Source organism: Pleurodeles waltl, chromosome 4_1 (genome assembly GCF_031143425.1).
Source record: "Pleurodeles waltl isolate 20211129_DDA chromosome 4_1, aPleWal1.hap1.20221129, whole genome shotgun sequence".
NCBI lineage: Eukaryota > Metazoa > Chordata > Amphibia > Caudata > Salamandridae > Pleurodeles > Pleurodeles waltl.
The window spans coordinates 859,543,987-859,557,967 of NC_090442.1; the positions used below are offsets into that span (position 1 = coordinate 859,543,987).

At 40.0% G+C, this 13,981-nt stretch overlaps 1 protein-coding gene across 1 annotated transcript in view; it reads left to right on the forward strand.

The window, feature by feature from the left end:
- Positions 1 to 13,981, forward strand: part of OTOGL (otogelin like) — a 1,080,166-nt gene that overhangs the window by 775,043 nt on the left and 291,142 nt on the right. Inside the window, exons 35-36 of the mRNA XM_069227564.1 lie at positions 4,655 to 4,832; positions 13,821 to 13,963. Coding sequence (XP_069083665.1) covers positions 4,655 to 4,832; positions 13,821 to 13,963 — 321 coding nt within the window. The remainder of the gene's footprint in view (positions 1 to 4,654; positions 4,833 to 13,820; positions 13,964 to 13,981) is intronic.

Sequence of the window (13,981 nt, forward strand, 5' to 3'; positions counted from 1 at the left end):
AGCCAATCTTGATAGACAGCCTTTTGCCAAAACTGCATATGAGAAACTATCAGTGACCCCTATAAATAATATATCAATCTACTACTTACATTGCATTCAATAGAATGGAACGACAAACAGCTACCTGGACCTAAAATATAAATACATTATGGTCTCTACCCCAATTATCCTTGAATGTCTATCACACACAATTCACAAATCAGGAATGTTCCCTGGAGGTAGAGCAATCATTTGATGTATCAGCTCATGAACAGAATGTTTTGGAATGTGTTGATAGCGTCCTCAACCATGACATTTAAATCTCCCATCACCCATCAAGGACATGAACGATATTCTGAATGACCTTGAGGATGCAGTGTGGACAAAGAGCATGGTACACCTGACATTTAATGTTATTTCTCTCTACAAATGCCCACTATCAGAAGTGGGTATTCACAACAGTAAATACTATCTGAAAACAAAACGATGACCCTGTTTGAACTTAAACAGATGATAATTAAAATATGTTATTTGATCAATCTTTTAATACATAATAAGATACAGAAAGAACAAAGAGAAGCAGTGGTTTTCTGGTCTACTTCCTGTAGGCTCTAAAGTATTTTAGTAATGTGGCACTTGTCAGATGTGCAATTTGTCATGGATAAAATGTGATCCTTTATGGACTACTCTAAGACAATGGTCAACTGCAATACCATATCTATACTTTATGTAAACATGTAAAATGCCCGAATATATATAACTGTGAGCACTATTCAACCTCGTGAGAAAAGAATTCAGGTATAACTGAACGGTCAAGAATGAAAACACTGACTGCCCACTGGCTTCTCATTTTTTGTAGTTCAATACAATAAAACGTTTACCTGACATCATCTCTCATAGTATTGCAAAAGCCAAACATAATGCTGGAGGTGGAGACACAATACTTGTTTGAGAAAATTGGAAGTTATATAGTGATATCCTAGATACTCACAAAAGCATCACAATGATTACAGTGATGGAATTAGTGAAATGAAAATGCGCTTTTTAATTATGGAATGCTATTAAATTATTATTGTTATTTTAACTCATAAGATGCACTAATCACCCTGGGAGACGTATCTCGGTGCAGCTCAGATCTCAGGCAGTAAGAAATCACTGAGATCAGAAATAGATCATTTTTCAGAAGCTTTCTGAAGTTAAGGTGATCACTACATTTCTGTATGTGTAAAGGAAGCCGATTCCAATACAGAGGGGCCAGATAAAAGAAGGATCTACCTCCTGTACTAGATTTTCTGATCCAATGGACTATGAGCAGGGCTTTAACAGTAGATCTTAGAAGTTAACCTGATCGGTAGGGTGTAAGCTTAGAGGGAAGATAGATTGGGCCTTTGCTGTACAGGGATTAATTAGTTAAACAGCACATTTTTTAAATAATTATTTTGCGAACTGGAAGCCAGTGAAGCAAGCACAAAAGGGGAGAGGAGGCTGCCCTGGGTGGAAGATTGTGTACGAGCCGAGCTGCTGTATTTTGAACAACTCGAAAATTAGTTAAAAGTGTTTAATTTGTAGATGCCAGGAGGACGCTACAATAGTCCAGGCAGCTAATAACCAACACTTGAACCAAAGTTTTCCTCACCGAGATAGGGAGTAGAGGAAAGACTCTTCTCAATAATCACATCATATAGAAGCATGTGACAGTGGTTGACAATGCCTGTTCTTTCATGGTCAGTGACTGATCCAGGCAAACGCTCAAGATTTTAACTGACGTTTTAGGAATTGGTGCTACATCTAGTTCAGCAAGCCACCAGTCCGAGGTCCAAAGCTGATGGGCCCTGCTAAACAGCATCATTTTGGATTTACTGGTACTTAACTGGAGGAGGTTGTCTGTCATCCAGGCTGTGATGGCTTTCCTCCAGGCTGAAAACCGTCCTTTCACTTCAATCAAATCTTGATCAAAAGAAATTATAAGATGTGTATCCTCAGCATATGAGAGAGGTTCAAATCCAAAAGATCTGACAATTTTCACAAGGGGGGCAACATAAATAGTAAATAGAGTGGGGCTAAGCCAGGATTAATAGAGCACCCCCTTGTTTAACTCTATGGAGTGTGATTTAAAAGGGCCCAGGTTGATAGAAGGTATGTAGAGCCATACCATGGATTCCTACAGCCTTCAACCTCTTAAGCAACCTAGAGTGAGACACAGTATCAAATTCTGTGGACTAATCCAACAGCACGAGCAATGATGACTTATTATCATCAAGAGAACATCTTATATGATCTAAGACTGCAATCAGAGTTGTTTCAGTACTGTGCATAGATCTGAACCCAGATTGTGATATGTGAATATCATGTGATGTAATTCCTGATAAGCAGTTATGTGGATCACAGTTTTAAAAAACTATTGGACTCCTTTTTGTCAATACCATGCGATATTCCTTAGCACCTTCCAGTCATCAGCTTACTAATATCATGTTAAGAAAGATACACACCTATAGACTGTTTAATTACACCTTGCTCTACCTCCTTTGGCGAACTATGAATATCCAAGAGACATCATCAATAATGGGTTATGTATATACAGAAAATTAATTCATATTGATGTAAATTTTATTTCAAGAATGTATTTTTTTTCTTTTTTTTAAATAAAGGTCTGTATCCTTCTTTGTTATGCCAATAGCATGGTTTACCTTTTGATTTGGCTTCACCAATGCGCCTCCCCCCATTCGTTATATATTTTCCTTCCCTAGTATTTCACTCCAAAACACATCTGTTAGAAAACACTTACTCGTTTTTGTGGCTCATTTACAACACACTATTCGCTGCCTCATTAAATGCCAGACAGAAAGTGGTACACTATATATTTCTTCATAATTTTTCACCTTCACGTGTTTGACTACTCTGATATTTCATTCCAAAATTACATCCAAAACAACACAATCAACTATCTGTTCATCGTTTACAGCCTGTCACTCTCCTGTTACTAGTTAATCTTGTGTTCATTGGTTTAATTGGCTATCAAACAGTAACCAGTAAACTGTCTTAACACACCACATATATGTAAATCCACAAAAATATTATTAATGCATTTAACTATACCTCGTCTTGCTTCATAAACCATTGATGTTATTGACTGCCTTGCGTCACCCACCTCCTGATCTTTCACTTTGAAAATACGTTTATTTCTAAGGTATTTACTATAAACAAACACCTTGCCTACTTTAACCATGGAATATCACCACCATATCTCACTTCTTATTTTTTTTCTTTTTGTCAATCAAATATTGATGTTACGGCTGGACACTACTTTAATCCAGAAACCACTAATTGATACTGCCCTAACCCCTGCCATCATCTGTTTAATGACATACTTTTTAACACTCTTATGATATGAATTCTGCCTTTCAATTAATTCTATCCTTGTTTTCCAGAGGATAGTATAGTAGTTTGCACAACAAACATTGATTGTGGATAAAGTCTAACTAAAACTCATTCATAAGGGTTATGGTTTTCCAAGACTGGTGATTTATTTTTTCTTATTGTAACATTATCTATTTTATTATATTTTAATATTATTAGCTAATGTAAATACATTTTTTAGATTTGTTGCAGTCTTGATAATGTCCCAGTAGAAGGGAGAAAACCTGTCTGCTACCGGAGGTCATTTGATCACTCTATCTGTACAGTTTTCTGAATGACAATATTACTCAATATGCATGTATATTGTATAGGATGAGGATCATTTGAACAGCTACCGACACAAGTTTCTGTGCTGTCAATCATTAGTAAGGTCTCAGAAACTTTGAAAAGTAATTGCCAGTCATCGTTAACGGAATCCGAACATGTTGTAAACAACCCTTATTGCAACTCTAAGGAGGAAGGGGATCTGTTAATATTTTCTGAATACTTACATTTCATAATAACAGAAATTAACCTAACTATTTCGGTTGTACAGAGAGTTGAAAAGTGTATGATGACTGCTCTATGTTCAATATAGATAATCCCTATTTTATGAATTAACTATCCCCAATGTAACAGACCAAATCGATGTGAACAAAAATAATTTGAGTGCTTTCTTGAATCCCAAAGATTGCACTTCTGACCATTTGGGGCAGAGCGATTTCATCCCTGGTGCACTTATAAAGCCAATTTTACAGCTCATAGGGGAATATAAATGAATTCAAATCTGATGGGAACATTTGTAGACTATCTTATATAAGGGTAGTTCCACAATTATTTCCCCAACCAGCCTTAGATTAAATGCACATTACGCCTCCTTGCAAAGAAAAAAGCTTTAACACAAATGAATTTGAGTTTTTTGCTTCCTGCATTTTTCTGTGCGATAGTCAGATTTACAATCTATTGATTATCTACAACAACAGTATTTCTATTTAAAACGTCTTATTTCTGTATAACTTCAGTTATCCCTCTTTCTGCATTCTATTTTTGAAGAGCATGCTGTGCGTTCAATTCTTGTGAAATTTCGTGATAACTCCTGTCTGATCAAAAACTGATGGTCACATGGCTCTGCTATCTTGGGTTTCCAGTGGTTGTGCAAGAAACATGTTCTAACATTATGCTAAAGAATATTAAATGGGCATGTTTAAAGTAGTCAAAATGTGCTATTGCGTCTAGAGTGTGTATACATTTGTAAATAATTCTTCTTGTTTTGCAAAAGCCAAGATACATCGAACCTCTTGACAGATGCAGTCAATACGTCTGTATCAACACTGGGTGGATGCTGTACAACGTTTCCAAAAACTGCTACAAGAACGTGGAAAAACCTGACTGTGGCTTTCGAGGAATGCCAGTTCAAATTAACACTGATACCTGCTGTCCAGAATGGGAGTGTCCCTGTAAGTTGTTTTCTTTGGATAATTCTATCTCTGAGAATGCATATTTGTATATAAATCAAAATAAACTGGCAATATATTTGGAGACTTTAAGACACCTCAAACCAAACAATTAACACTGGTTTCCAGCTAGCACAGGCAATAGCATCAAATAAACTGCCCTGACAACATAGATTGTTGACACAATTTGCCTTTCACATTGCCTTCACGCTGCAATATAATGCATTTAACACTCAATTTGATGGGAATCTCAGGATCTTTCACGTCGCTAAAGCAGTAAAGCCATTATAATTTGTTTGCATTATACGTTCCCTCATTTGTTATGCATGGCTCTCACTGAGAGCATCTGACACAATAACCAGATACTAAATCTGGTTATTCACTAAATACAATGACACAGAAACGGTGGGAGCCAAAAACTGACTGATACTGTCACTCCTGCATTAAGAATTTCAAGGCGTCTCACTCTCCACCTCCCTCTCTAATGGCCCATCAGCCTCCATGCTTTCTTTATGTCCTCGATGCATCCTTCGTCTGCAAACTCATATGGTGGTCCCTCTTTCTTCTATAATGCATGTTTTGTAGTGATAGGAATCATTTCCTCTCTCTCTATTGGATTATTGAAGCCTACTTTCCATTTTAAAGCATTTGACTGTTATTTTTTCCAGTTGAGCAGTCTTACTCTTGGCAATTATTCCTCACTGTATCATGAATCCCTAAGGGCCACTGAAACTCTTATTTTGGCATCAGTTTTAGTTTGTATCTAGCGCTAATCCTTCATCACATAATTAATCAGCATAAAGAAATGCAATGTTATCTGTGGGCTAAAGAATAACTACATTGTTTTGATACAAAGTCTGCACAACAATTTTACAGAAAGGATTGTGTATTCAAACTGCATGTTTCATTGTGTTTATTCTTTTCCTTTTCTAACTATATAAATTGCAATTTCGCCCTCTGGCATTTTGAGCACTCATGGCAAGTGCTCTGTGCCTTAAATGCTATCCACTTTGGGAAAGCTAAGTGCTATATTTTATTTTTATGTACGTCCACTGTACAATCATGCAAACTTTGAATGTGGCATCACAGGCACGCTACCTCATATATGCTGTAGTATGGCGTACGCCAACTACACGTGGGACTAAACCATATCAGATAGACTAAAAAGCAGCAATGTCTCATTCTGGCCTAGGTCTTAGTGTTTCAGTATAAAGGCATTAATAAAATCAACCAAGAGTTAACATTTAAAAGTTAGATATGACGTTAGGTACAACTGTAAGTGTGATATAAAGCAGCAAGGCCCAGTTCTGTGGTGTTCAGATTTAAAACATTTAAATTGTATCAGCTTGAATGTTGAAAAGGAAAACGTGAGCAAAGTGTCATGTTCCTTTTGAAAGTATCAATGACTATTGTATGGGTCTGCGCAGATTTAAACACAACACTCTTTTGCAAGGCTGGCTTTAAAATCTACTAAAAATATATTTGTACCGCATTTTACAGAATAATAACAAACAATTTTGGTCAAAGGTGTGTTTTTATAGGGAACAAATTTCACAACAATGTTCTATAGAAATATTGTTGATTTATTGTCTCCCTTAAATCAGTTCTGAGACCAGGTGGCCACTACTTCTGCTGTATGAGCGGCTTACTATTCATTTTAATTAAATTCATTCAGTGGCTGTTTTTCCTACCTGTAGTGTCTTAGAACTGTAAATGTTAGGACCCAGTGACTGGGGCGGAATTATAAAGGACATTACATAATCAGTCTGGGAGGGGTTAGGGTGTAGTCTTTAATGGTTATTGGGATATTGAGGGTTCATTTGAATGTTGTACACTGATGAGTAAAGATGTTACCTACAAGCTCCATGTGCGGTGTGTTCTTCTGCATGCTACTGGGCTGGGGAGGATGCAACACTACCCAGCACAGTATTTTAAGGAGGCCGTTTGTTAAATTCAATTAGGCCCTGGATCGCATTGCTTGCAGATCTAAAATGCAAGTTACATTTCAAATTGCATCACCTTTTCAAAGTGTAAGGCCTTGAAGGGGCGGGCCTTTCACTAAGAAGTACCTAAGAGGTGCTTTTGCCCCTTCTCCTCCATCAAACCCTCCTAAACAAAAAAGCTTGCTGAGGTCGGTACGAATGACTTGGAGTGTATTCAAAGCTTTGAAAGAAGCCCTGGAAATCCGGTGGTTTCTAGCTTGCCATCCCTGCCAGCGTGTGATATTTTCTCCTTATGGGTGACCGTCGGAAGGGAGCCATTATCATGTGACACACAGTGGTACCCTATGAGGTGGCAGTTCTGCAGCTGCCATTTCCTCATCTGCCACCTAGACCCTGAGGTCCTGCACACACTTTTTTTCTCTTAAAGGCAGCAATCATCCTAGATGCGTACTATTTTTACAAGACATTGTCACGCAGGACCCAGCCTATTTATACCTGTCCTAGAACATCCTAATAAGAACAACTGAGAAAGACTTCAAATAAAAAAGGTTAAATCATCAGCGATCAACATTGCTTTTTCCAAGCATTTCACAGCATTATCACACACTATATGCTGCTTCCACTCAGCAGCTACTTTTTGATTTTCAATAGCCCTTCTTCCAATCGATTGTCTGTTATAGTTCAGTTCTAAGCACACATAATGGCTAATCTCACTGCCTACCATTATGTGTTTAGCCAGCTCTGCCATGCCCACTATCAGAGGTGAGATCAGATCTGTTGGGATAGGCAGGAATCATGCCAACTTCAAATAGTTTAACAAAATGTACAATATCAGCCAACTATGCTTATCACTAAGCACACCCTAAAAGTATGCTTAAACAATTGCTGTTCTGCTAACACACCTCTTCGATGACACTATATCAACCTTACATTTTGTTTTTGTCTTCCTAGTTGAAACTTGCTTCAGTTTTGAGTCACATCCCATCCTAGACACACCTAGTTTCCCTTGGTTACAACATAGTGAGAGCAGAAAGTGTTGACACCAATTTTTAGTGACATGTAAAAGAATGTCAACATCCTTTTCACAAAATTTGAGTTTTTAAAAAGTTTTCTCATTTGCCTGGACAATTCTTCAAAACACATCATCCTCCTTTCATTTAAAATATCACCCGGGAAGGGCCACAACACTTTCATTGCTTTCTTTTTTGTAAGCAAACAACAGGTATTAAAAGGCCAAAATATTTAGCTAGGAAATTTAAAAATGAATCAGTGTTGCCCATCAGATAGCTATGCTCAGGCCCTAAAAAGATACTCTCTCAACAAAACCTCCATTGAGTTTCCGATTCTTCAACCCATAGTAAAGGGAGAATTATCAACGTAGTAATTCACAGTGCACACTAAGTTGACTGTTTAGGCCGAATTGAAGTGGATTGGGTGAATCACTTTTACTTCGTTTTCTCATACACTTTCTTCCCTCTGTCCAAGGCCCTTAAAATGTGTTTCGAGTCTTGAGCGGTAGATGGCAGTCAAATACATCTATAGACGTACATGAATAATTTCACAGCTACAGTAGAGCTAAAGGCAGTCAACTTAATTGTGCTTGCCAAAAAACATCAAGGGCCAGACTTATCAACATTTGTCACAGCGCAATGGAGCATGACAACTTGCTGCGCTGTGTCAAATAGAGAGGCCAGAAATGCCCCATATTTACCAAGATATGGCACATCCCTGCTCTCTCACTGCGCTGGCGCACTATGTGTGCCATGGTGCCTGCTTTACAGACTGGATTGTTGTTGTGCAGGAAGGGACACCTTCCTGCACAAAATAATTGCTAGACGCTTTTTTTTCTTTCTAAGTGTACTGCATTCTGCAAGAAACAACAAGGAGATATAAAGCTATTCCTCCTCATTGTGCCTCTGTTGGGAAGGCATACAATTTTGATGCATTCTCAGATTTACTACTCATGGTAAATCTCGGAATGCAGCAAAAAGCATGGGTGGATACGTGGCAATAACCACTCTTCACCCATGTAACGCCTTCTTGGATCTGAGTAACGTAAGGCAGAAAATTGTGCTGCCTTTGAGTTACTCCAAATATACCAAGCCACACGGGGCCACACAAGGTGGCTTTTTGTGGCTTTGTAGGTCTGACTTAAAAATTGTGTTGCCCTTGCATCACCTTGTGTGACACAAGGGAGACACACACTTTGATAAATCTGGTCCAAAGTCCATAAGATGTAGAACAAACCCATGGCTCTTTGCCGAACTATTTAGCATGAGAAGAAAACTCAGGAAACTGAAAAGGTTGTGCAGAGTATTAAAGGCCCCTTAGCACTCTCTGCCTTAAAATATTTTAGGAAGTTTTACAAGCAAATGGTGATCTCTATTAAGGTAATTTTTTTCCAATCTAAGATCCACACTGTTATAGAATCCTCTATAAACATCACAAAACAAATAGGATACATTCATGGACTTTTTCTCAAAAAATGCACAAATGATGTGGAATTTTATGCAGATGGCTTACACCTTACCTCGGACGTTCTCATTAATTTCAAGAGATACAAAACCCTGGACCAGCTTCACTCTGATAACTGAGAACTTTCTAGAAAAGATTATAAACATCTATCCTGCTACCAGGGTGACACTATTCCTTCTGTTTTCTAAAAGTAATTTTAGCTGTTAGGTAACATACAGTCCAGCTTAATAAATGTGTCCCTAAAAAAAGAGTGTCCCTGTTGTTTTAGTATGGACATGTAGGGAGCTGGTTTTGTATATACTATATCAAAATGAGATATAGGGTGCACAGAGTCCATGGGTTCCCCGGAGGCTAAACAGAGGCTATAGTAGAGAATGCTAATGCTCTCGTTTGTGATAGTGTTGTTGAGCAGTTAGGCTTATCAGAGGGTAGTGCAAGGCATTGTTGTACACACACACGCACAGTCATGAAATGAGGCACACACTGCCGAAGTATTGATATTGGAAAAATATAGTTACTTTATTTCTAGAACCAAAAGGATTTCGTTGCAGGTAAGTACATTTGCAAGTAAGTATTGAGCATATGTACCACAGACACTTTGTTTAGATTTTGCAAATAAAAACGGTTTACAGACAAGTAACACTTTTCACTTTTAAAAGTTGACACTCCAATTACCAGAACAGTCTGGGGGAAGTGTTAGTGCAGTTTTGAGGTAAGTACTCAACTTACAGTTCTAGGCTCTGAGGGTTAGGTTGTCCACTGGTTGGGGTTCAGGATGACCACAAACTTAAACCGCCAGCAACATGGAGGCGGCCGGGTGCAGAGGTAAAAGTTGAAGTTACATTTAAACTTGGATCCTATGGAGACTGCAGCCACTCGGAAACTCAGAAACAGGTCTGCTAGCAGGTAAGTACCCGTGACTTCGGAGGGCAGACCTGGAGGGTTTAGGTGAGCACTGGCGAGGGCTCCTGAAGCTTTTCAATAGGGGGACCCCAAGGGTCACAAAGATGCTGCAGGCTGGACAAGGAGGAAGGATGCCTGCTGAATGTTGCTGGACCTATGATCGGATTCTCCAAGGCCAGGGGACTGCAGCTGCAGGGGTACTTTTAGGTGTCGGGAATCTTCTTATGGCTCTCTCATGGTCGGGGGGGTCCTCCGGATTTAGCCTGCAGGCATTGTCGTGTTGGCCAGGAGGGTTCAACCCAGGGTGGACACAAGGTCAGAATTGCCTGGGTGACATGCTCTGGACTGATGGGCCACCTGAACCTTGGGCGTGGGTGGCAGGTGGGGAGTGGACAGGACTCACGGAACCGGGGAAAATCTGGAATACTTCTTGCGGTTTCTTGTGTACAGGGCCAGTGTCCTCAGGAGTGTTTGGTGCTCTGGTGGGCAGGCAGTCCTCTGGGGGGTTTGGAGAGGTTGCTGGTCCTTCAGGAAGCACCACCTTTTTGTAGCAGGGCTTTAGAGGCTGCAGACAGGCCGGTAGGGCTGGGGCCAAGTCAGTTAGTGCCTGGAGTCTTCTCTGCTGGGGTTGGCTTAGTTGTCCTTCTTCTTGCTTCTTTTCTTCTTGAGGTCACCAGGAATCTAGTGAGGTAGGTTCAGTGGTGCCCGTAAGGATTACACTTAGGGGAGTTACAGTGGTCAGAGGGCAGTGGACAAATGGCTACTGTCCCTGAGGATGGCTACACCCTTCCTGTGCCCACTCCCTTTGGGGAGGGGGCCACATTCCTGACCCTATTGGTCCTTGTCCCCCAACCAAGATGGAGGATTCTGCCGAGAGGGGATCACTTCAGCTCTGGACACCTTAGGGGTGGTCCTAGCTGGAGTGGTCACTCTTTCCTGTTTTTCCAAATTTTTCTGTTGGACTTGCTGCCAAAAGTAGGGCTTTGTCCAGGGGGCGGGCATCTCCACTAGGTGGAGTGCCCTAGGGTACTGTATCAGGAGGCCTGAGCCATTGAGGCTCACCACCAAGTGTTACAGTTCCTGCAGTGGGGTGGTGTGAAGCACCTCCAGAGCAGGTTTTGTTTCTGACTCCAAAGGGCACAAAGGCCCTCACCCCCTGGGGTCAGAAGCTCATCTTTTAGTGTCAGGCTGGCACAGACTTGTCAGCCTTACACTAAAGGGTTGGTTAAAATACAGAGGGCATCTCTAAGAAGGGTGACTTACCTATGCCACAGGCAGTGGTTGGTAGGCATGGCACCCAGGGAGGAATGACATGTCGACTTTACCTTTTTCTCCCCACCAGCACACACAATCTGCAATGGCAGTGTGCATGTGCTTAGTGAGGGGTCTCTTAGGGTGGCACAATACATGCTGCAGCCCTTAGGGACCCTCCCTGGTCACAGAGCCCTTTGTACCACTGGTACCTTTTACCTTTTGCAAGGGACTTAGCTGTGTGCCAGGGGGTGCCAATTGTGGGAACAATGGTACAGTTTTACACTGGTGCTGGGGCCTGGTTAGCAGGATCCTAGCACACTCTCAGTCAAGTCAGAATCAATATCAGGTAAAACGTGGGAGAGTAACCATGCAAAAAAGGCCACTTTCATACAGGGCACATTGGTCCATTTCTAAAAAAAAGCCTCAGGATGATTTTAAAATTTTGAACTATTGCCCTGCAAGAAACTTGCCCTGGCTGAGTTAAGTTTTAGAGAAATCAGTAGCCATTCAACTCATCGATCACCTTGGGATGAATATCCTTGTAGCACCTTATTAGTCAGGGTTCCAAAGTGGGTTCAGTCCAGAGCCTGTCACATTAAGTATTTTGAATGACATTCATTGCATACTAAATTATGCTGCTTGTCTTCTCATCCTACTAGACTTGTCTGCAGGCCTTGACATGGTCCACCACAATAATCTCATTGCGGTCCTGAAGTCATGTATGGGTATAGTTGTTGAAGTATTGAGCTGGTTCTCATTGTTCCTTCCCAAATGTGGGGAGACTGGGCAATTTTATGTCAAAGCTGACACAAGAAGCTTGTGGTGTACCTCAGGTTTGACATAGACTCCTATATTGTTCAATTTATACGTGGAATCACTTTGATTTTTGATAGAAAGAGCAGGTGAGTAAATCCGCCAGTATGAGGGTGACAAACAAATTTATTTGAAGATCTCAACTACCAAATACATTATCACACTGAAAACTGCCCTAGATCTGGACATCAGTACATCATCTACAGCTTAATACTGAAAAACAGAATTGATCCTACTCCATCACCCTCAAGGTGTGAATTTCGAAAGAGAATGGTTATTAGAAATTCACAGTGCAAGTTTTATACATTTCTTTTTCCAAAGAGGTAAAATCTCTGTGACATTGGGTGGATTCTCACCTGTATATGGCTACTCATACTGAAAAGTAGCATGCAAGGACATTTCTGTATAGCATTCCCTCAAGAAAGTTAGATATTTTCTTCTTCCAAATAGCTTTGCCATCGTGGTCCAGGCTTGAGTATCCAGAATTAACTTTGAAAATATTCCACTCATGGGCACCTCAGTCTCATCACTAACCCCTATTAAAGATGTTCTTCATTTGACGGCCAAGTTGGTATCTGGTACAAGACAATATGACTGCATTTATCCAGTCTTTAGAGAATTGTATTGACCACAGTTGGAAGCCAGGATTCATTTTCAAGTTCCCATGCATTATTTATAAAGTTGTACATGTAGAAATGTACACAAGGGATCAGAATCATGCAGGCTACTCAAAATAGGGAGCTTTGAGTGTTAGTATATGTCATTTGTTAAGCTTTTTCAAAACAGTGATTATTCTAAAAGAGTCAAATCATGCTAAGGTATCATTGAAAGATGTATAAGTATTTTGTATGTGTTAAATTAAGTTCAAAGTGTTTAGTGTAAGAGACCTGGGAAGGCATTCCAAACCAATGTACTTGCTTTGAGGAAGCCCTTGGAGTGCCATAAAGCATGAATGATGAAAAACACCTGACGTGTAGTGGTTTGCATTACCACTCTGGTTAAATGTGTGCCTTTAATCAAAAGTGTACACAGCACCAGGTCTATATAGATTTGAATTATGACGTACGGTCTTGGCAAATAGTATGGACTGATAAAAAAGCTACTGGAGCTCACATTTGTGCAATTCCTTTACATTGTCACAGCCACACTGTGAGCAGCTATCAACAAAGGTACAAACAATTAGGTGTTCGATACCATTCAGAACATGTATACAAGAGTTTAGAGACAATCTTACAAGAACCTGATGTCTGACCATATTTCACAGCATGCTTTCGGGTGAAGTTTGGATACAGACAATCTTGTGGTTGGCAATAATGTGAAGTCTGTTAAAGAACAAAATTAGTGGCCTGATTTGGAATTTGGTGGATGAGGTTACTCCATCACAAACAAAACAGATATCCTGTCCGCCACGTTTGTGACATAGTAACCCGTCCGCTAAATGCTAAATCAGACCCTAAATATTTGAAGATCCCAAAAATCATGGAGTAAATGTGTTCCCTAGCATCATCATTTCACGTTCTTGCATTCTGCTGCTTGTACTATTTGGCAATAAGTTTGTCCTATGAATAAAGTTGTACCTCATGCAAATATTTGTATTTTACAGGTTTGTGTTCTGTACTATCTGAACTGAGCATCATTACATTTGATGGCAATAACATAGCGCTCTATAACACCGCCCCCTATATTCTAGTGAGACTTCCAAAAGAAACAATTGTGGCTCACATTGAAAAATGCCCTCCAAATCAGGTAAGAAAGTATTCAATC